The following is a 24,292-nucleotide window of genomic DNA, read 5'->3' as shown; positions in this document are numbered from 1 at the left end:
TTTTCAATATAATTTTCTTTGTATATCTTTGTATTTCAGATAAAAGGCTTTGTCATCACCATCTTTACCAGTTGCTATGATGAGTTGCTTGCAGAAAGGGCTCTCTGCCTCCTTTCACTGATTAATTGTGACATGGTAATCCCCTGGTCTAATCCCAAAAACAACTACAAGAAATTATGAGTCAACATAGAGGTGAGGACAACTCACCATATTCTGAGAAGATGTGGGGATATATGAAAAGACAAACTAATTCTTGAAAAAGCTGAACGCTTAGGATTATTTTTATCTGCAAGCTCCATTTTTATTTGGAAGTCTAAGTTTTCAGGCTCGGAGTAGGAAATTAGAACTTGAACGTATTTGGATTTAGCTTTTCTGAGTCCAAAAGTTCAGGTAACAAAACCATAAACAGCGTCTGTATTTAATATGCAATCTTCTTATGCAAACCTTTATGTAGCACTTTTAGGTGTTTGTAAGATTAGACGTTTAAAATTTGTTAAAAAAAGCAAAACAGAATTAAACATTTTTTTCATTATTATAGTTGTGAGAGTAGTTGTAGCGACTATAAAACAAACAATCACCAATATGAGCCTCTAAAAGTGGGAAACTGATACACCAACGTCTTGGAGATTACATTACTAACTTGCCAGTTCCAAGGTAAATCTAACACAACATAAGCAGCAAAAGGTATATAAAAAAAAAAATAGTAACTCAATAAGCATATTCATCATATAAAGTTAGAATTTTTTTTCTCACATATATAAATCGTTTCTCATTTACTTATGTATTTCTTTAAAAAATGTTGCTTATTTAATAATTTATAAATTATTATTAGGGCATTTAGCCTGCATGCAGAATTTTGCATTTAAAAAGTTTTGCTAGAACTATGCTCTGATTGGCTGCTTGATGAGGAAGGCGATAAGTTGGCAGCAATTTTCACGTGATTCTCCAAACTCTCTCTGGCGACTTTAGTTTAGATAAAAAAACAAGTATTATTCCTTTAAAGGTGTAGTGAAAACACCCGCCCTCTCCATGTTTTAAAAAAGAAAAGCACAACCCTGAACCCGCTCCAGAGAGGGAATGCCTATTAAATGCATCGAGAGCATGCACAAGCCCATTTCTCCTCGAGGAGGTGCAGGAATGCAATAAGATGGTCGCTCAGATGGATCTCATCTCAACTATATTCATATATAAATGTTTCCCCCTAAATAAGACTACTGGTACATTAAAAAAATCATGACATTCTTGTACTTACAAAATAAATTAAGTTATCTTCCTTGGAAAGTTACAATATAGAGATAGTTAACTTTTACTAGCAGTGATGTGAAATGGATTTCTCCAAATAGCATGCCAAACTTTACCTGTCGAGTGCAAACTTTGCAACCGAGCCATTAGTGAAAAGCCCGACCTGTGCTTTCAGTGCATGCCATTGAGTGAAAGAATCTCCTAAAAACACTCTGGTTTTGTTTCTCTCTTCTGTGCCCATTCTTTTCTTCTCATTCTCTTCGTAGACAATTTTGCTCTTGTGACCCTCGGCCATTTGCAAAGAACCGTGTGAGAAAGGCGAGCTTCAAGGATTGGCTGAAACCGTAGCTCAGCACATAAAGGTGCACGCAGGACGGCCTTATGTAAACATATTACCCGAATGACTGACAATTAGGAGGACCACTTATTTTGATGATCTACCTGGACAAAGAACATCCTTCCCACTATACCTTTAACTTATGAAAATGTTGACTGGACTAAATTGCAAAATGTCTTCCTAGTTTTCTAAATTGGAGGTCTTCAACAGGGGATCTGTGACCCCTAGGGGGTACACAGAGGTACTGCATAGGGGTCGCAAAAGTTTAGGTTGATTTGACTTTTTTTATATTCCACCACCGCAATTTTTTCTACTAATTGAAATGTCTTTAAAAACACATTAACAAGAATTCAACACACTGTAGTAAACAGATAAATGGAGGCAGAAGATGTCTTTCAGTCATCAATGCACACATTCAGCGACACAGGAGCTTGTTCAAGCTGGGCACCAACGAGGACTCCGAATCCGAAATACTTCAATATTCCCAGGATGAAATTACTTTTGTTACATGAATCCAGCTGTAATAGAGTGACTATAGGACCAATTTGATAGAACACAATTTCATACAATATATATAAAATTATGGGGTCCCTGCTCCATCTCGCCATCAGTTTGGGGGTCCTTGTCTGGAAAACGTGGAAGACCCCAGTTCTAAATGACTGATTGTTCATATATATCATCCACAATCTCCCCTCAAACACAACTGTTATTGTAACAATTAAGATTTTTGAATATGAATCACTACTTTACACACTCCTTACCACCTGGTGGAAGTAATGCACCTGAAAGTTGTTTGTTGACCCCCATTAAATAAGAAGACGAAAACAGAGTATCTTATGTCTTTGCTGAAATGTTGATTTGAATGCACGCACAGTTTAATTGAAGGTCCTGTTTTCCTCTTCTTCCTTTTCTCATTTAAAGGTGTTTGGTGAACAACCTTCAGCTGCATTACTGCCATCAGCTGTTAAGGAGATTAACAGCTTCATCCGGGGTTGTAGATTACGCACTTGTAGACATGTGAGCTGTATTTTTGCAAAGTTGTAACTTGTATTCTCTCAGATGAACCATGAGACGTTTCCTGTATTCATGTGTTGACAAAAAAAAAAACAAAAAACTAATTTTAACTCTTAATTGCTTATATCGGTATACATAGATCTACAAATGTACCTATGCATATTAGGGATGGAACGGTTTATGAAAACTGTCCGAACCGTTCGGTTCAACTGTCTCGGTTCGGTTCGCGTGTGTTGCGTTCGGTTCATGCGCTGCTCCTTTTTCTCATAGGCGAAGCGTTTACACTCCAGAGCAGAAGGTGGCGGTACTGCGACCAAAGCCAACCACCAGTAGTAAACAAGAAGAAGAAGAAGAAGCGAAGCAGCGCAGCCGGGTGTAGCAGAAAAAAATCAGTTGTTGTGGAGTTTTGTGTGGGTATGGCGAGTGGGAAAGAACAGGAGTTGGAAGATGCACCAGCAGCACTTTATAGGTCTGCTGTATGGGACCACTTTGCATTTAGAGCGACCTACGATAACGGCGGAAAGAAAGTTGTGGATAAAAGTGCAACAGTGTGCAAGCATTGTGCAACACGATTTGTTTATGCTAACAGCAACACGACCGACATGTCAGGCTAACAATCAACATATACTGAACCGAACCGAAAACCGTGACCACGAAACCGTGAACAGAACCGTTCCACCCCTAGTGCATATGTGTTATTGACAGTTATCTTACCCCATACACTACAGTATCAGAACGTCTAGCAATTTAAATTTTGGAGACTGAAGAGTTTGTTATATGCACGGAGCGCAAGATTTGCCCTAGAACTAGAAAGTAGAAAGCGCAAACCCTGCTAAACTTTTTCCCACGCTAGACGCCAGTTCGGCAGCCAGAGCTGGGCTGGTGTTACACCATCTTCTGTCCCTCATTATATATCGTGACTCAAGCGCATGCTTTTGAGCATTGTCCTCATCTTTCTGCAATCTACTAACCCTAATGTCACAGGATTCATCCCCAAACCTAACATCACAAGACTAGAAACTAAGCTGGTGATTTTTCTAAAACAATATTTTCAATCTCATAAACAAAATGTAAAAAAAACAAAAGACAATCAACAAGCTTGACTTCAACAGAAGGATTTTTACTTGATTTTATCTTAGCAACAGCTAAGATAATGACTCCTCATAAATATTCCACACAACCTCACCTAAAAAATGAAAGAAAGACAGATTTTTCTAGTATGCAAACAGACATTAGCTTCACTCAAACACTAGAACATTTTTATTTATTTGCTAAGGGTTGTCTGTTGCTGCACCTTTAAACAGCATTTCTGTGCTTCTTACTAGTAACGGGGACTTTTTTCTTAATAAAAGAGATAAAATATGCTCCATAACAAAGGTGAGAAGAAACAGATTCTCCTTGGTGCATCAAATTTCTCCATCGGCTTATTTACCCACTCTGAAGAAAACATCACGTCAAAGAACTTTTTCACCTGTTGTTGTGATTTTTTTTCCCTCCTGAATGGAACAGAATAAAAACATTATAAAAAAGAAAAACTCCCCCTTTTTTTTACCCGTTACTGTAAAAAAAAAAAAAAGGGCCTGCTGAGGAGCGGATAAGGTTCTTGGCTTTGAACCCGTTTTGTGAATGAATCCGTGGGAGGAAAGAGAGCTAAGATTAGAACACAGGCGATCAAAACAACTCTTGTCTGCGCTGCATGGCTTTCCCCTAGTTGAAGATGGGAAACCAAGTCAGAAAAAAAGCGGCCTGAGGTGTGTGAATGCAGACGATAACAGAAATCTGAAGAAGAAAAAAAAATAACAGAGAAATTTGCGGTTCGTACATTCAGAAGTTGAAATTTAATGGGTCAACCTCGGCAACACATCGAGTCTGTCCTCAAATAACCTCTCTCATCCTATCAAACCTCCTCATGTGAGCTGTAGGCGTCTCCTTCTCTACATGACTGCTTTCAGCTACAGCAATGCCCGCATCGTAACTCCCTACACCCACAGCCATCTTTATCAGGGATAAAATAACGAAGTCGGTCCCTCTTGACTAACGGCACACACCTACCCCACCCTGCATACGCCCTGAACCCAGCCTCCATCCTGCAGCACAAGATGCTGACATGATGGACAGCATGTGCAAGGTGACGAGCTGAGGCTTTAGAAATGAATAATGAAAGCTGCTTTTTTGGAACTGAATTGCACACAGACCAACCGTCTGCATGCATGCCTGCATTCCTACTGTAGTTCCTGGCTCACATCTAAGCTAAATTTAAAGTCTGACTTGAAATGGCTCCGTTATAAACTTTCAGATCTTGGTTCAGACATAGTGGTCACTTTATCAGTTACAACGGTTCAATTGCTTATTAACACACATCACTAGACAGAAACTCAACACAATTAGTCATCTAGATGTGGTGGCGATTCACTGAAGCTTAAACCGAGCATCTGAAAAAGGGACACAGTTAACTTGAAATAGTATGTGAAGAAACAACTGAGTTTTTCAACTGCTGATTTACTGGGATTTTTGCACACAGTCATCTTTTACAGATGGGGGTGATATAAAGAAAGCATTCGCTTAAGTAACAACTCATTAAAAAAACACAAAGAGTCAAATCATAGAGCAGATGAGCTGTGAGCAGACCACAGAAAATGGGAAACTAAGCCTACAGTTTGCTAAGGTTCACCAAAACTGGAAAATTGCAAATTGAAAGTCGACTCCTGGTTAAATAGGTCTCCATTTCAGTTACGCCATTCATTGGTCAGAATTTGACATACATAGTATGGAATGATAGTATGAAGGCTTTCTGCAACACACACTTTCAGCAGGGTAAAGCACCATGTCACAAAACCCAAATAATCTGACAAATAAACCTGAAAATAAGATCCTAGTACCTCACAGACACCAGGTCTCCATTCAATAGAGCCTCTTAGGAAAGTGGTGCAACAGGGCGTGGATGTGCAACCAGTAAATCTGCAGCAGATGCATGAATTTCTGAAACAGGTTCCAGCCCCAAACTAGAGAAAAATACTTAAAGACATTGCAGCTGAGTGTATGACTTCATCAGGGAAAATGTATGTAGCTCTGATTTGTCTAAGGGTATTTGATGTGGCTGTTAATTATGGCCAGACATGTAAAATCGCCATGTGAGGGTCATTCACTGTTTATCAGATCATCTGATCTTTAAGATGTGATCTATCCTCTAATATTTGATCATTTATATAAGGCTGTTAGGTATCCATATTGTAATGACCTCCTAATGTAAAAGGCAAATTAAGGTCACCATCAATACCCAGGTGGGAGGTAGTTATTTTAGGCGTCCTGCCACATCTTAAGGGTGGTAGGACAAAAAATAGTAAATACAAAGTGGGAGGCTGTCCATGATGACAAAAGCAGATCCTGAACCTCTGTTAAGGTTATCAATGATGCTTCTAGAAATCCTCTGCATGGGAACTCTGAGCAGTGCTTAAAAAAAAAAAGTCTTCACGCTCCAATATCATAGACATCTCCTGTTGAACTCTGCATTGTAGAGACATGCATTCTCTAGAGAGAAAAGACATTTACATCCTGATGACTACTAACATTAGTAGTACAGGAGGGAAATACCACTGGATACGTTTTCCATAAGGCACGTGGAAGAAGTTAGTTATATTTTTAATCTAGGAAATATCAATATTTTCTATGTTGAACCTTGATTTTAATAACTTAGTATTTCCCCCCTATGTTATGTACAAAGTTAAAAAACAAAACAATAGACTTTGTTTTCCAAGTTTAAAGATGTTTCGCTTCCCATCCAGGAAGTTTTTACAATTCAAAATTTCTGGATTTGCGTTGAGTTCCAAGCTTTATAAAGTAGCCCAACAAAGCCGTGTTATGGCTTAGATAACATGCAAATTGTACCGAAATAACAGGTCCATCCGTTTGTAATGAGGGGTTGTTGAGGTCATTGTTGGCTTGCAACACCTGATACTGGCCCATGCCTCTGAATAGGGAGTGGTTAGGGTCATTATAGGCCTGGCTGCGCAGGCGAAATGTCTTGGTCCCCAGCATAGACATGAGGTTTGAGATGCTAGCGGGAAGGAATCAACCTTATCGCTGCTGTTGCAGCTTTATGAGAGCATGAACCTGAGTCCACACGCTCTGTTTAAGGTTGGTTTTTCTCTCTTCCTTCACACCCCTTTAAACCACCTGTCTTCTTTGTCCAAAATGTGAACATTCTGGTCCCCAAAGAAAAAATGTCCTTCGTCCTTAAGGTGTAGGTGGACAGCTGAGCCTTGTCAAAGCATTCCTCACTGCAATGAACTGCATACACGACTCCGCTCCTCTTAGGTCTTGGGATTCTGTCCTTATGATGCGATAGCCTCTTTCTAAGGGTCTTGTTTGGTTTGAAATGTGCTGGAATTTTTGTGTTTTTGGAGAAAATCTTCTTGAGTTTTTCAGAGACTCCAGCAACATATGAGATAGTGATGTTTTTTCATTTGATCTTCTCCCCGTTATGTTCTGCTGCAACTTTTTTGGAATGACTATGACCTGGATGACTGAGAATCTTCACCAGCATATCCCCTTTGTTAAGAACCTCTTCCAGGAGAAATTTTTTTTTTTCCTGAGGAATTCTGCATGTCCACCTGATCTCCATTTTAAAGTTTCCAAAACGATTGCATGGTAGGTTTACGACAAAAAAATAAAACTCGGTTTTTGACCAAAGACGCCCTTTCCAGTAGCTTATTGGACACTTGCATCAAGCGTGGTTGAACACATTTACATGTAATCAGCAACACTGAGTCCTTCTCTCACACTTTTTTTAAACTCCTAAGGGTTAATATACGTCCTAATTCAAAGACAGTTTCAATAAAATTGCTTCTTCTGTCTCTAGAGGCACAGTTTATTTAAAACATTGAGTGTCAAATTAAAATGCCCTCTATAGATATGTGTAAACTTCTAACAGAGCAGTTTAAAAGGCTCCTGTTAGAGACAGGACAGCGATAAAGATCTCATTAACAGCCAGTTAGTGAACGGACTTTTAAGATATTTTTATCTGAAGGACTATTCAACACAAACACTAGTATGGTGCATATGTTTATTTTATTAGTGCACAGTTAAAATCAGAGGAACTTTTCATGGTCTCAGCAAATTCTAATCTAGTTCTATAACAGGAGACTCGACATACAACCAGTGATCCAGAACTTTCTTATTTCACTCGAGATCTCCACACGCACTCATTTATGGTCAGACGTGATTAGCATAACCAACACAAATGGGACTGCCCTGCACAGTAACAATGAAATCCACTCATTTAGTGTTGACAAGATTAGATTTACAGACACTTGCTTTATCATAGTAGAGCAGAAATTGAAAGTGACACTGGTGAAAAAAAAGGGAGATGAGTAAATAATAAAGTGATAAAGGCGCTGATAATGGCTTCAGTTTATTATTCGATTTCACACAGATTGTAGCCAACCGATGGAGTCTGGTGGAGAATAAAGGGGGATTGAGATTATCTCTTGACGGGCTGGACGTTGGAGGGCTGGAAGCAGGTGAGCTGGAGCTGCATGCTGCTCTTAAATTTGTTGAGCAGCTCCTCCAGTAACCTGGAGACCAAAGCAGATACAGAGCACATGATATTAGTCTGTTAAATGTGCTGCATGTACAGAAAAAACAACTTTTTTACTCACTTTTTATCAGCGCCGCTGTGCAACTGAGGCAGCGAGTCCAGAGCTTGCTTGAAGATAGTTCTGGGAAGAAAAAAAAATCATATTTTATAAAAAAGTCCAGTTTATTACCCCTTTATTACCAGAGAATACAGTTCAGGGCAAGTCTATGCATATATCCTGACATGCACGCCAACCTACTTACATGAACACACAAGGCACACCACACAGCAGGCACACAACAGAACCAGATTACTTTCACTTCCTTTTCAGAACCCACCAACTAACATAAATAGGGATTGTAGTGAGGGATGTGCGACTGTTAGGATTTATGTCTCTGACATGCACAGCCATAAATCACCAGGTATGCATGTGTGAGAGCTGTACTCACTTGCTCTCAGGGTTTAAGTAAGCGGCCATGGCGTCCCTCAGAGCGCAGAGCTCGAGTCGGGCCTGCATGTCAAGCGGGGTGGGTTGGGGTGTGGTAGAGGGGGGGTTAGGTTAGAAAAAGAAGAAAAGAAAAAGAAAGACAAAGCAAACATGAAATCGAGCCACCATGTCCAACTGACAGCAGTTAGCAACTGAACTGAAATGTGGCATTATCAGAAACGAACGGTGGATCCCCCCACAAGTCTGCTGTTGACTTATGAGTCAGGGTCTTACTATAAGTGAGAAACAGCTCATCTTGTGTATCTATCAGTGTGTACCTGCAGGGCTCCGTTCTTACTGAAGGAGGACACGCATTGCATTAGGCGACACATCTCATCTGCCACCGATTCCACGATTCTTGACAAAACCCGAGGAACCAGGTCCTTTGAGACGGTGAAGACCTGGAGCAGAAAAAAAGAGAGTTTGAAAAAAGAAAAAGGAAGTGCACAAAAAGAAGGGTGTTTACATGGGTGTTTGTACCTCGGCATGAACGGCTATGATGTTTACAAGAGCTTCCTTCAGGTAGTTCCTCACGCCTGAGGGAGAAGAGGCAGGAAGTGAAAATGGAATAGCAGAAAATATGTCAAGGTTTTGCAATGCGAATTTTATTTTTAACATTCTTCTCCAGCAATTAAACTAATAAAGCACATAGAGAAGAAAAATCTAGATCCGATTCCATCAGCACCATCTGAAGATCCTGAAACCAGCCAAACTTGAAATTTGCTTCTACAGTATTTGCAAAAAATAAAAAACATTGTAAAATAATGCCGCCTGGGCTTTACTAGTTATTTTTTTACTTTTATGCTTTACTTAGTCTGGGGTTCAAATCTAAACATGTCTTAGAGATCATGCATTTTGTAATTCATAATTTAGAGTTTAAATAAAAACATACATTTTACCTTCTGTAGTTGTTGAAGAACAAATTACCTATTTGAGATTATAAATTACTTAAAGACACTGAAATAGTGCTTCATTTAAGTGGTTTAAAGATCATTTAAAAGTTTGTTTTTAAAGATCCTATTAACAGGAGGAAAATTTATGACAGTGTAAAAGATTCAGGGTGAGATGTAAAATTGTGTTAGCAGGTTAAAACTAGTCTTGTTAAATCACCTTTACCATCAGTATCTGCATCCCTGGTTAAAACACGTAGTGATACAGAGAACAGAAAGTGCATCTGAGTCAGATTTAAAGGGGTCTAGTCACATACTATACCTCTAAAAAAGCCCCCCAAAAACATATGCTCATGTTGAAATAAAGCAATATATAAAAAATGCTCATAATAACTTTGTTGACTCAGTCCTTTTTGATTTAGAAAATAGTTTTTGCACCAGGTGCAAACAGCAGGCGTAAGCATTTTTGCCCATTGTTGTCATCTTCTGGCAGTGCATCAACTTGGCAGATTTAACTCCCGCCTCAGAGAACAATTGTATTCCAATAGCTACTCCTATCTTTTTCTTTTTGCTTTTCCACAGTTGATCTTCCACTTTTCCTCCTTTCCATACTTCTACTGAGGAAATTGCTTCCTTTTTCACTCATTGCCTGCATGTGCATATCGTACTGTACCTCTGATAATATGTTTTTTTTTTATGGTAAAAACTTTAACTTTAATTTTACAATCATATGGACAAAAAGTAATGTGTGAAAGAGAAATAAAATGTAATAAGCCAACAAATCCATTGCATGCAACTAAAATTAGCTACTTGCATAGAAATGTGTAAAGTCAACGTACACTAAAGAGTCCATTTAGTTGTTTATCCACTAATCTTAGACTTGGACTACTTTTATTGTCATTTTACACAGAGTGTATACAAAACAAAATTTCATTTTGTACAGCTGTCTTGACATTTCTTCAATTTCTTAAAGTGCAGCAGTAATCAAATGTAAACGGTGTGGGAGAAAAAAAACATGGTGCAAAAATGCATTAATATGAAAGTTTCATGCAGAGACTTTGACATGATTTAGAGTTTTTTCAACAGTTTAGCTGTGTGATGGCAGTGAGGAAGAAGCTGTTTCAGAATCTGCTGATGCTGTGAAGCCTCTTCCCAGAGGGCAGCAGGGAGAACAGTCCATGGTGGGGCTGTGAGGGGCACGCAGCGCAGGCATGAAATGTCTTTTATGGTGGGAAGAGGAGCCCCCATGATCCTCTCTTCTGTTCTCACCACTCTTCTCACTTTCTTTAAGTCTGAGGCGCTGCAGCCTCCACATCGCACAGTGAGACAGCTGGTCGGAACGCTCCCTATGGTGCTTCTGTAGAAGGTCAGGATGGGTGGGGGCAGGTCGGCTCTCCTCATCCTCCGCAGGAAATACATGCCCTTTTTTGCCCTCCTGACCAGTGAGGTGATGTTTTGCGAATTGGCGCTATATAAATAAACTAAATGAATTGAATTACTAGCCACCACAGTCCTCATGTCAAAGGTCATTATAATGCTGTAATTTTAGTGTTGAAACCATTGATTGACAGTATATATATGTTATGATTGTGTGAGTTTTGCTGATTGTGGATAACAACTCTCTTACTGCCTGCAGCCAAAAGGGCTTTTGTTTAAAAGGTTAAAAAGCACATTTCACTCTAAAAAGTGTGTTTATAAAGGCCACAGAAGGTTTGGCGTTTACAAAGCATGATATAGTCATCCGGGGTTCCTCAAAATGCTAAAATGCAAAGTAATCATCATGCAATAGAGGACTCTTATTGCATTGAAGAAAGTAGTACGATACCTTGCAGTGGCCTACCGTAAACTCTAATAGAAAGGATTTTCGAAAACTAAATATCCTAAAAATAGTGGCTGCAGAGTCATTGAGTATTTCTCCAGATGACAGGAATCAGTCTGGTACTGGAAGCCAGAGGTGTATAGAGTGAAAGGAATTGGAGAGAGAACTGTCCCCTGTGGTGATCCCGTTCTGCTGACTGCTTTATTAGACAGGTAAACCTTCAGTCTAACAAACTCTGTTTTTTAAGTTAGTCTTTGATCCAGTTGATTGTTGATGCCTCCACCAAGTTTTCTGGAGTTTCTCACAATGTGAGTCAGGCTGAACTGTGTTAAATGCACTGGAGAAATCAAAGAACACGATCCTCACAGTGCTGACTGCCTTGTCTAAATAACAGTGGGTTTGTTGAAGCAGGTGTATGTAGCATCTTCAACTCTAACTCTACAGTGATAAGCAAACTGGAGGGGGTCTTTATAGCTGCTTGTTTGTTTTGTCAGGGCAACAGTAGGGGTGAGTATTGGCATGTGTGCTGCAATACAATACGTCTCACGATACACTATCACTAAATTGCAAAATCACTATATATTACAATATTTTACACAGATATCAAAATGAAATGTATAGATAAAAAAGCAATGGCTGCATATGTCCATCAGAATCCATGTTGTTCGGGGTTTGAGTCAGTCCACGTCTTCCACTGTGACTGCCTCAAATAATTTCAGCTGCACATCGTTTAATACCAGAGATTAAAAAAAAAAATAAAAAATCAGGAGAAATAAATGATCCAAAGAAAGAAGAAACTGAGTTTTTTTTTTTTTATATATATCTGAATAAAGCTGGCTGTGCTACTTCAACATGCAGCTATTAGGTTTACTATTATCAACTGTTACTATCAAGCGCTTAAAGAAACGCTTGTAATCAGTGGGTTTATGGTTAGTTTACATGAATTGGGAGTTTACAGGAATCAATTTCCAAAGCTGTGGAGAAGGAATCCTATACAAACAGGGCCCTTTTTTCTATCAAAACAAAATAAATGGTGTTAATGCATGTATAAGTTTAATAGAGTGTAAACTATCTACGGTTTTTAGCTTGCATTAAAGAGGCATTATGGAGTTTTGTAATGATACTGCCGCTTGTGGCAGAAACGTAAAACTGCTGCTCAAACTTGTAGCTTGCGCTCGTACTTTACAAGGTTTGTCTTTGACCTTTTTCACCTCACATTGAGTAACCATTGGTGTGCTGGGTGCCAGTCGCCTCTCAGTATCCACAAAATCCATCTTTAATATAACGCTTCGATTGTTTGCTAGGTCAGACCCATTTAACAGGCTGGCATTATGTACATTTTTTACTTTTCAGTGAAAAATGTACATAATGCCAATTTGACAGTCCCCATATGTCACCAAACCAAGACATTTTAGCCAACAATGGGTTATTTTTTTTTATCTGAAAGGCGTAAAAACAAGCAGCCAAAAAAATAGAAGCAATGCAAACCAGTAACTGTTCTGGTGTTTTTAGTCTTTTTTTTTTTCTCTCATTGAGGAAGATTCCATGCGGTTAGGGGCCGGGGGTTAATGTGCAAACCTTGAATGTTGAAAATATAACATCCAGTGAACTCTTGACAACGAAACAGCCAAATGCAGCAACAGAAAGAAAGTACTGAAACCGGATTTTTAATGCTTGCAGCACCCCACACGCTTACAGGAGTCCCACACAAAGAGCAACAAGTGAAAGTATCATATCCTAGAACAGTGGTTTAGTGTCCAAAATGTTCCGCTTTCACATGTGGCCGAGGCATACAAACCCTTAGGGGCTACAGTAAAAGCTCAAGGTTGTCATTAGGAAAGGTTATGTGATAACCTGCCTTCAACCCACCTGAAAAATGTAATACTCATGCTGTCTCACATCCTGTGTTCAAGATAAACCACGGATTTTACATTCACATTCCACCTGAGTTGGGAGTGCATCTGGTGATAGAAATGTCAAAGTAAACCTTTGCACACACACCCACAGCTCCAACATAAAGGCCATGACAGCTTCAAGCAGAGCAGAAGAACAATTTTTACAGTAAGCCATCAAAGAGCTTTACTCCACACATGACACATATGAACCACAACTCTACAGATCAGAACACAGACAACTAGTTCTCATGCTACATGACTCTTGGTGGCTTTTGTATGCTGCTGTCAGGGTCAGTTGGTGGTAGCTGTAGGTGCATTCCCTTCTCAAATATGAATCCTTGCTTTTATCAAGATAAAGAAGAAAATCGTCTCTCGTCTGCTACCTGTGGGTGTCTGGCAGTCTCTCCAGTCGAAGTATCCTGCATACATGCCGGGCTCTAGGGAACCTGCGATTGGATCTGCTCGTCGCTCAATGTAAGCTTCAAACAGGTTCCCGTCCAGCTCCCGAACAGCGTCCACACTCGCCTGCATCATCAGACATATAAACATAGACATATAAAACTTTTTATAGACATATAAATCTGGCATTATAGACATATAAAACAACAAATAAGGGACTAATCCACCATTAAATATAAATAAATACAGTTTAATGACATTAAGTCATTATAAAAAGAAAGTATCCCTTCTCTTAAAGCAAAGTCTATATATGTTAAAGTAAAAATATAACGAGATATTTCTTAGAAGTACCTAAATATAGCAAAGTAAATAAAACTCCACATCAGATTACTTACGAACCAAACATTATGTGTAAAAACACTTTAACAGTTTGGCTCCACCAACACAGCTGTTTAATTCTTGGTTCAGGGTGGATGGGTTCAGCCAATTTGTTGTAGGTTTACTTCCATGTTTAGGATCAATGTTCTACTGATAACCTCGTTTTGACTAAGCTTAAACTGCTGGAAAAATAACTAACAGATTAGTTACCCGAATTCATGTTCGAATGAATGATGGTTAGGTGCATAGCTCCTAAAATCAAGCTCACGCTATCGTTCTTTGACCACCATACCTGACAGGAGGTAGGAGGTCTTTGTTGTTTGGTTTTCTCCAAACATAACGCCGTGCATTAAGCTGTTTTAGGGCTGAAACAATTAACTGAATTAATCAATAATTGAAATTATTGTCAGCTAAGTCAGCAATCGATTAATTGTCTAGAGATTCTAAAACACGCCTTTATTTAAGAGAGCAACCAACTTAGAGCAGTAATAATACCAAATTTGGACAAAAAAAAAAAGTATAAACATTTTGCGCTTAAGAAATGCAAAATGTTTCTAAAGAAAAACTAATTTGTCTGTCAATATGCTCTATCCAGAACTCCTCAAGTGGAAAAGTTTTAGTTTCACTTGATTTAACTTTGTAAAAAAATCTTCCTTAAGGAACCTTTGATTATCTTATTATTACTCGATTAATTGAAAAAATAGTTGAATGATTAACTGATTAGCAAAGCAATCGTTACTTGCAGCCCTACTGTGTTTCAATCAAAGCCAAGTCATCCTGCCACATATGCTTTTTCCATAAAACTGTTCTCTCAGCCCAGCACTGAATTTGCTGGATTACGTTTCACTTGGAAATTTGCAAAAGTTTTACAAGTTTTCCGGGTGTGAGTAATTTTTCTCACTTTAGACTGATAGTCTTCGCATAGTTGAGAAATGGCATTGAATCTGACATTATTGATATCGTCTTTCCACCATTGGATGGTTTTAACATTTGGATGAATTTAGCGGAGCTGACAAAACTGCTGTGATAAAGTACACACACTTAGTAAAAGCTTGCAGTTATTTTTTCTCTTAAGTTCTACTTAAGCAGCAAACGTGTACTTAAATATTTACAGACACATCTGTTTTCTTAAAACATGGTTAAAAAAATATCAGCTCATAAAAAATGTCAGCTTATAACACTTCTGTTATCAATGTTCTCCAAAACATAACACTAAACTATCCCCTTCGTTGGTATTTGTGCTTTTACATGTGTGATCTGTGCATGTGTGTATCTATTTTTATTTATTTTTTTTGATATGTTAACATTGATAATATGTCACAAAGTACTGCAGGATTAAGATAATTACTGGGATTTTTTTTCCTAGCTATTTTAACCTTTGAGGAAAACAATCGTTAGACTACTATCATGTTTTCAACATATTAATAAGAGTCTAAATCAAGCTTTCAAAGAACATTGTGATCAACTGTTTTTACTGGAAAATCAACCGAACTCTTATTTTCTATGTGATTCAGCCATTAGTCATTGTGTGCCATTTTGCGAATGTGTCTGTGTGGCTGAAGAGAAAGTGGTGAAAAAGTGGAAATGATCTTTGAAGACAATGACATTTACCTTTTTTTTTTTTAACTTAGGAGTCATCACTTTGCTGAGAAATAGAACCTTACTGATCATCTTTGTTGATCATAACAACTCAGCACACTTCTCATCAGAATAACAGCAATGTATGGGTATCCAGTCCTCTAGCTGATGTTCTTATACTTTTTTTTAAAAGAGTCAGAGGATTAGTTACTGACCCGGTTGATCTTCTCCGTTCCCGTCAAGCCGTGCTTCTCAAAGTGGTCAGCCAGGTTCAGGAAGGTGCGTCTTTCCAGGTATTGGCAGTTACTAAGGATGATCAACAGTCGCTGCTCCTAAATACAAAACCACCACAGGCTTAATATTTGTCCATGTTCTACAATAAAGCTTAAGCCATTTACTTTGCACTAAAAAGGGAATTTTATCAGGGGTTCTTATGTGTAAATTTCCATTTATTCAAGAATTAAATCAACAGAATGTCACAAAAAGCAAACACACTCTAGGAGGCATTGGTTCATAATAAGCGATAAATCCCATAATTAGGTTAATCACAAAGGGAAGCCATTGATTAACTACGTAATAATACAAACATAATAATGTATCCATCCTAAGATAAACGATATATTATATTCATCTGCATGACAGTGATCAAAATACATGTGGAACAAGTAAATTCTCAGACTGATGACAGGAATATATGTTAAAAATATATATTCAGAAACAACACCAAGACTTCAATTGGATGTTTGTGAGTTTTTCCATCTTAATTGATTTGGACTCTTCTATACAATAAAGATGAATATAGAATAAAAGTTTAATTTATATTGCATCAAGTCACAAAATACATCAGCAAATAATCAGATAAGTACTACTTACCCAAACAATTATCAAGACATCAAATGCATGTCATGTTTGTTAATTATTATTAATTGTTAGGGGGAGTGGCGGCCTAGTGGTTAGGGAATAGAGGTTCTGAGTTCATTCTGGGTTCCTGAGCAAGACTGTTAGCCCCACACTGCTCCCTGGGCGCCCCAGTGCTCCCAAAAGGGATGGGTTAAATGCAGGGGTAAATTTCTCCAATGTGAGATCTATACATTTCAATTATTATTATTATTAATCCATCTCCAAGAATATTTAAGCATGCCCACAAGCATGCAGCTTGTTTTTCCCTTTCAGCCAAAAGAGGAACAGAATGGTTTACTGCTACTGCAGCCTGAGCAGACATCATGAGCATGTAGTTAAAACCTTGCGAGTAAACCAAGGACTAAACAATGCGCTTTGGAACTCAAGTTGTTGGAGAAATACAAGTAGTGACCCTTTCTCATATCAAAGAAGGAACGTTCAGAATGGCAGAGAAAATATTCAGTCTATGAGAATGCTGGCAGAATTTTACAGCTTTCTCACAAGTTTGTATTCACCACTGTAGTGAGATCCAGGCAGTCAGTGTAAGATCCTTCTCAACCCGACTGTAACATTTGTCCTGATCTTCTCATTCATGTGTTATTTTCCACACTCTTTCTTCTGCTTAATTGACAATCTGAAAAAAATCTGGCATCGACAGCTAAGTCATGTGGTCCACCTGATGTGGCAGATTCAGCCTGCGTTCTGGGAATAACTTATTACAACTTTACTTTTTTACATGTTTTAGAAATGGAAATCAATGACTATAATAATGAGGAGCTGTTATCATGAGCAGAACTGTTTGACATGCTGCATCATTTCAAAGTAGATAAAAAAAAGGATGCTTTAGTTTCAATATTTTGGTCTGATAATGCATCCGTTTTCACCCTACTCAATGTTATTTGAATTAATAAACTCCAGAGTAAGCGATCGGCACCAGAAGCAATCCAATTAGTTCCATCTGTGGGTCATTTTGACTTTGTATGAAAACTTGGGTTTAGTAACGTAAAAGAAGAACATTAATAAAAAAAAAAACAAAGAAGAGTCACTTGTAAATAGAGGAAAAGCTGCAGAGATCCAAAGCCCATTTGTTGGTAGTAAATTTAATAGTAGGGCCCTATGAAAGAGAAAAACCACTGAAAGAAAGTTCTGTTTGCAGATATCCACGAGCCATGTAAGGGGGCGCAACACACATCAAAGGTTCTCTGGTCAGAAGAGACCAAAACTGAACCATTTTCATCTACATACAAAATATTATGTGTGGTGGAAACTAGAAATGCACAGACCAATTTTTTGGTGGAAACTGACACTGCAGAATACTAAATCCCCTGAAGTGAGGCTGTAGGTGGAAATATTGCATTGCTTGAGAAGAGATGGAGAAAATAATCAAAGCTATCAAAAATAATTTGAAGACGGATGGAGAAAAACACATAGGAGAAAATCTATGAGGCATATAAAAAAAAAAAAATATGAATAAATGGTCATAAAGATTTCCCTTTCAGCTGGTCTGAAGTCACAGTCTGAACCGAATCTTAATTACCTACTTGTCCGTCTGTCTGTGTGGAGGATAACCTGAGCAATTATGGACGGATTTTAATGATATATTTTCTCAAAGGTGTCCCTCATGCCAAAGAACAATTCATTACATTTTGGTGATGATTCAGATCATAATCCGGATACAGGAATTTTCTAAAAGATTCTTTTAACATTGTGAGATCGGGATATGTGGCGGAACAAGCAGTTCCTCAGTTCCCCTTACAACAACATGAGGCTTCAAAAGATAAGAAGGAGAGGCAAGAATAGCAGTTCTATAAAAAAACAAAAACAAAAAAACACTAATTTAATGTTAGAAATAATGGATACGTTTTTTGATTTGTGGTTTTTGTTCCAGAGGTTTTGGACAACTTTTGTAAGTAGTCATTGTCTATCAATCGCTGCCTCCCTACGTCACAAAGACTACACTAAAAACTGTTTATGGAGATAAGTTGAATGTAACTTGTTTTGTTTGTTTATATTTCCAGAGTTTTATTGAGTCAATATGAACTCTGTCGTGTTCTTAAAGAACGTGCACATTTCTATCAATTGTTGTCTTAATTAAACCACTTCCCCCAATTTGTTTTCAGTCTCACATTCTACAAGCTCACAACAACCTCTCTAAAAGAGCACAGACACATATACACTTAAAAACAAGCTCTAGCTCTTAGAAACAGAGAGATAACTGAGAGATAAGCTTATTTTGTGCCAACCACAAGAGCTGACGTCACTACAAGCCCTTTTTGCCTCTCATTCTTCAGGCCGGCAGAGATAAGGGCCTTTAGTGGGTTACAGAAACCTAACGTCTATAAATGGCTGATCCGTTCACATCTTTGAATGATTTTTAAAGCAACTGGTTTCTGATTCTCAAAACAAATAGTTTCCAAATATGAGTGAAATTAGTCTCAAGTCTGGTCATCCACAAGAGCTCCGCTGCCAAACTCCTGCTGCTCTCACTGATGCTGGGGAAACCCCTTCTGCACCTTGCTCTATTTCCCGTTACAAGAAGCACCCCGTACCCTCCTCTTCCTCCCATCCTCCTCCCATGCGTTTTACCCCCCACCTCCCTCCCCTCCCCTCCACCACCAGCACTACCGCCAACAACAACTCAACCAAGTTACAGGAAACAAGGACGTATCTGCTGCTTGTCCACAACCAGGAAACAGCCTGATAAAAATTTTGTGGTTCCAGTGACTGAGTTGTGTGTTCGTCTCGTTGTGTTACATAGAGCCCAAGCTCTGGTGACTTTACCAGGCGCAGGCTAGCTCTAGGATTTCAGGCCTTTAAAATAAAAAATAGCAAATGGTAAAAAAAAAAAAAAAAAAATGTGCTTACAGATGTTGGGATGAATCCCTCATGGATCCTGGAAAACCGATCTGGAGAGGACAGGTCCACTGAAATGTTGCTGGACAGACGAGATATGTTTTTATGTTTCAGGAGCGACCACAATAAAGAGAAAGAAAACAAAACAAAAAAAAAGAACAATCAAAGTACTCACTGAGATACTTCAAAGTCTTCATCCGCCTTCCTACTCAGCTGTTCCAAACAGTTTATAAAAACCTAAGGTGAGCACATGGAGATGCACGTCACTTCCATAAACATCAAAGCTTTCAGCTTCAGCCTTATGACTTTCAGTGAACCGAAAAACCATGACAAACAATGTGATTAATACACAAAAAAAAAAAAAACAAACAACAAAAAAACAGAAGAAAGTGGGTCTTCTTAGCATGTTATGTATCTAATTAGATCAGTTGGTGGAATCAGTCAACATTATTAATATTAAACATTAAAAATGTGTAAATAATCTTTGGTGTAAGGTTTTTGTGTTTTGCCCTCCATTCAGTGCCTCCATTTTAGCAGTGACTGGCAGAAGTCAGAAGTTTCTTAACCTTTTCACACAAATAATATTCTACTGCTCCACTTGTGGTTTTCTTAGGAATGTCTATTAAGGGTTATGGTTTTTAAAATTTTTGTAAAAAAAAAATAAATAAATAAACAAATCAGAAAAAAAAAAAAAAGTCAATGATTCATGCAGATCTGTGCAAATCCTTGCAATTTTGCCCAAACCCATTTGTCGACATGCACAGCTGTGTATATGTGTAAAAAAAGAGAAGCCAGAGACACTTTTGCGCATGAATGTTTTTTGTTGGAGAAAATTTTCAAAAACAACAATCAGGGGTGTGAAGACTGATGACAGGAAGCGGCTAAGAGTTTGAGGAGAGAGGAAAGTGAGTTTTAGCCTCACTGCTAACATTCAAGAAATGGGTCTATTAAAGTTAAACGCAGGTTATTAAAGTCCACAGGTGTTTTCTAAAACATTTTACCTTCATGATGTTCACGCTGAGCTCTGTTGCCTGATCCTGGACCTGATCTAACTGCAACACCTTAAAGATACAGAGGAAACAAAGCAAGGCTTGAGATTTGTTTTTTACATGCTTAATATAGTTTTTTCCCCTTACAGGATAAAATAACCTTTATGTTTCCAAAAGTTGCTTTGAGGAATTTGAAATATCACTTTCGTTAATTTTCAAACCTACATTGATTTCTCCTGGTTTAATTTCCAGCGGCTCCTTCAGCGACTGCAGCATTTGGACCATGCACTGTTCAAACTTGGAAGGCTGCAAAAATGTCAAAGAAAAAAGGTGAGAAGAATTCAGGAAGATGCAATAAAGATGCACTGAAGGAAATGTTTCAGAGAAAGTCGGACTGAGGGCAGGCTGTAGCTTTTTTTCTGTGGTTTTTACTACAATCACCTCATAACCTAAACAAACATAAGCAATAAGGAGGTATTACTAGCTCGATAGGACGGTTATAAAGTTACAGAGAATCTAACATTTGACTAGAACATTTTTCCTAAAAGGAGCTTGTGGTTGATTTAATAACAGCAAGGTCCCCAGTTCCTGCTGCCACACAGAAACTCTGCACCATCCTGGCAGCTTTGCAAACCAAACACATTCGGTTATATTGTCTTAGGAAAGATGAGACTTTCACCTTCAACACTTCCAAAAACCAACAGACTGGTTCTTTCTTTTTTCGTTTTTCTAATTAAAACTAATGAATGTAGACACACAAACTGAGATAAGTTGAATTTGAGATGGAGCTTTGAGATTTTTTTAGAATTCTTTAACTATTGCATGGGTTAATTTAGTGGAGTTTCTGCCTTTGTGGAGATTAACAACAAGGAAATAATTGTTGTCTCTGTAAAACTAATCAGTACACCTTCAAAAACATTGCCTTGTACTAACTTCAACTCCTAAATCCACACAATGTAGGAAGATTGTAATGAGTTTTTCATATTTACTAAATTTTAACACTCCTGTTCAGATCTAAATAATCAAGAAACTCTTTTAATCAGCATTCCACAGAATACTGAAAGGGGTTTTAATCTGATAAGCTTTGGCCCCTTTTGGTTTTCTTTTCATCAAGAGTGGAGTTGACACTCAAATATTGGCTTTGGGATGTCATAAAAATAAGAATTAACACAAAGTAATTTGAGTAGAATTCGATAAAAGGCACAAAACTCATGTGCAGTAGGAAACTTATATTCATAATATTGCATTTCTACAAAAATGACTACACAATAAAATGTCTTGCTTTTCTTCATAATAAATGGATTCAATTCCAAACTACTAAACTAATCCCTAAACTGTAATGAGATCTGATTAGATTCTATTAAATATAAAGCACTTATATCACAGAATACTAAAAATGAAATTATTGCTGAATCAATTGGGGAACTTGGTAATAAAAAAAGTGAAGAAGACTGAGCTGAGTGATGCTGAGCTCGATCATGAATCTACAGCTTCTAGTTCTATGAAACTGAGCATTGCTTGGTGCTGTCGTAACACGTTCTTACCAGACTGGTGATTCCCTCGTTATCTACAACCCAATCTTCCTTTTCGGCAAGCCTCTTCACATCTAAATGGGTTAGAAGCACACAGGAAATTACATTGAAGTGTTAAATAATTTACCGAACATGAATCCATCATTTGATACTAAAAAAAGAGAATTAGGTGTTTCTGAAGAAAAAAAAAAAAACACATCATGACAAATACAATTTATCTTTCTGCATAGGGAACAGTTTGCTTGGAGTTGAGTGCGAGCGATGGGACACAGGTTTAGGGAGTTCAGTGAAAACCAGTCACGCTTCTCAAAATGACCATCCCTAACCACAAGTGAAACTGAACATGTCTGGTTTTGGTCTCATAACACTTTCTCCATTATAACCCTGGAGGTTGCTAAAAAAAAAAAAATCTATATATATATATATATATATATATATATATATAAACAAAATTGACAGGGTTTATTTAAAAAGAAATATAGCTGATTTTTTTTTAGATTTTTACAATTTACAACCGAAGAAATTCAAGCAACTTGTGACAAAAAACTTCATGCAGTAAGAAAACAAAAAGTTTTGTTTCTTGCAATATTTTCTTTAACAAATTATTGTTATCCTTCACATCATATAACAGCTGGATAATATGCTTCAGTTTTAGTGACTTCCCCAATTCATTTTCTGTTAAGTATTTTGGGACATCTGTGTTAAAGTGCAACATTCAAATAGTCATTTCTTTTCTTCTAGTATGAAACAGTAAGTAAAGAAAGAAGCAATACATTAAGTTTCAAGATGGGTTGAAACTTGCAACGGATTTTTTTATGTATTTCTAAGCAGTTCTCCATGTGGGATTACCAGAAAAACTATAAAGATATCATACGTCATAGAATGTGATTTTATTGCAGTGGCATTATGTTATATCTAAAATTAGAAAAATCTAAAGCTTTCATTTAAATGTAATTTATTTTAAAATGTCCAAGTTTAAAATTCTAGGTAGGCGTTTCTACCTAGAACAGCTCTTATTCTGCAACCAGACCGAAGACTTGTACCTTAATATTTACCTAAGAGAGGAGGAATCTAGGGTTTACCACTTGCTTCGCAATTACCATTTTCATCTATATATTTTTTGGTTTTATTTTTCATTTCATCAAAGTATTATGTTGTGACACTTCAACATTTTTCTTAGTAAAATTCTAGTTACTTTTCAACTTCTTAAACTTCTATTTGCAACAGTCTGTGCTGAACGACTTGTAGTTATATTTAGTTTGTTGTGGATAATGTTTCCTGTAATGAATCTTCACTTGCTCTTTAACAGCTTTAAACTATTTTGTCACTGTAGATTTAGAGACTTGGGTTGATTCCTTAATTGAGTTCATGAACATTCGTCTTTCCTTGATCCTAAAATCATTAGCCACCAATTAAAGCATTTAGCATATTCTTTGGATGCATACATCTACATTATTTTACTTTAAAAATAGATTTAAGTTTGTGATAACAATAGTTGATTTTTTCTGAAACAAAATTAAATAAGAATGTCTCAAAGTTTTGATTCAGGTGATAAAATAGAGTGCAGATGTTGACTGAAAGTGCAGTGAATGTTGCAGCGTAACTAAAATTCTAAAAAAAACAACTCTGCTCCTCTGTTTCTCTCTGTTCCTACAAAGAGTAATAAAAAATAAACTATCCGCTTTCAGACATAAAAGGGATTTGATCAGATGCAGCCGGTTGAATGGGGAACCGTTCCCCATTTATTTTCCATCGTCTCACCTTCTGACGTATGGAGCAGAGTCACCATCAGGCAATGGACCCTAAGCTCCAGCAGCAGGTCTTGAATCACCTGCAGCAAATCATTGGGGATCTCCAGAGTTGACAGCGCCTCGTGGCAACCCCTTGGAGAGAAATAATCATTAGACAACCAATAGTGATACGGCCAAAAATGAAACCCCAACAGGGAGTGAGTCCGCTGTCAGGAGGCTTAGGGGGGTGAGAACCTGACAGTATGGATGATCTGAGTAAACCAGGCTCCGGTCAGCTCTGTCTTATCCTCCCAGCCCCCGTAAACATTAAGCTCTCCTCTTGGCAGAGTGGTGGGGAGAAGAGCACCGCGAATGAGCTTCACAAGCCTGTTTGTCAGCTCTTCAATCATTTTCTACAAAAAAAAAGAAAAAAAAAAACAGATATGCAAACCTGATATCATAATTTACAAATGGAGCTAATTTCTGAGCAAAATCAGAGCCTCGTACTTTAAAATCGTTCTGTCTCTGTCGGGCATTCTTCTTGGATTTTTCCACATGGCCAGATTTCTCTCCAGTCTGCAGGAAAAAAAAAATCGTATTTGTAAAGCAGTTAATTAAGAGAATTGCTTTGGTAAATGAGGAAACCGTAAACTCAGTGAAACATTTTCTTCCTT

At 37.8% G+C, this 24,292-nt stretch overlaps 1 protein-coding gene across 1 annotated transcript in view; it reads right to left on the bottom strand.

Moving 5' to 3' along the window:
* Positions 1-7,649: 7,649 nt before the first annotated feature.
* Positions 7,650-24,292, bottom strand: part of exoc2 (exocyst complex component 2) — a 62,693-nt gene continuing 46,050 nt past the window's right edge. Inside the window, exons 14-28 of the mRNA XM_015391860.1 lie at positions 24,126-24,194; positions 23,874-24,031; positions 23,650-23,771; positions 21,901-21,962; positions 20,582-20,662; positions 20,369-20,428; positions 19,543-19,604; positions 19,380-19,449; positions 15,830-15,946; positions 13,643-13,784; positions 9,136-9,191; positions 8,934-9,056; positions 8,618-8,679; positions 8,251-8,310; positions 7,650-8,166 (exon numbers count right to left, since the gene is read on the bottom strand). Of these exons, the coding sequence (XP_015247346.1) occupies positions 8,073-8,166; positions 8,251-8,310; positions 8,618-8,679; positions 8,934-9,056; positions 9,136-9,191; positions 13,643-13,784; positions 15,830-15,946; positions 19,380-19,449; positions 19,543-19,604; positions 20,369-20,428; positions 20,582-20,662; positions 21,901-21,962; positions 23,650-23,771; positions 23,874-24,031; positions 24,126-24,194 (1,338 nt within the window). The 3' untranslated portion in view covers positions 7,650-8,072. The remainder of the gene's footprint in view (positions 8,167-8,250; positions 8,311-8,617; positions 8,680-8,933; positions 9,057-9,135; positions 9,192-13,642; positions 13,785-15,829; positions 15,947-19,379; positions 19,450-19,542; positions 19,605-20,368; positions 20,429-20,581; positions 20,663-21,900; positions 21,963-23,649; positions 23,772-23,873; positions 24,032-24,125; positions 24,195-24,292) is intronic.

Source organism: Cyprinodon variegatus, unplaced genomic scaffold (assembly GCF_000732505.1).
Source record: "Cyprinodon variegatus isolate N-32 unplaced genomic scaffold, C_variegatus-1.0 Scaffold562, whole genome shotgun sequence".
NCBI lineage: Eukaryota > Metazoa > Chordata > Actinopteri > Cyprinodontiformes > Cyprinodontidae > Cyprinodon > Cyprinodon variegatus.
This window is presented reverse-complemented; position numbering and strand designations above follow the sequence as displayed.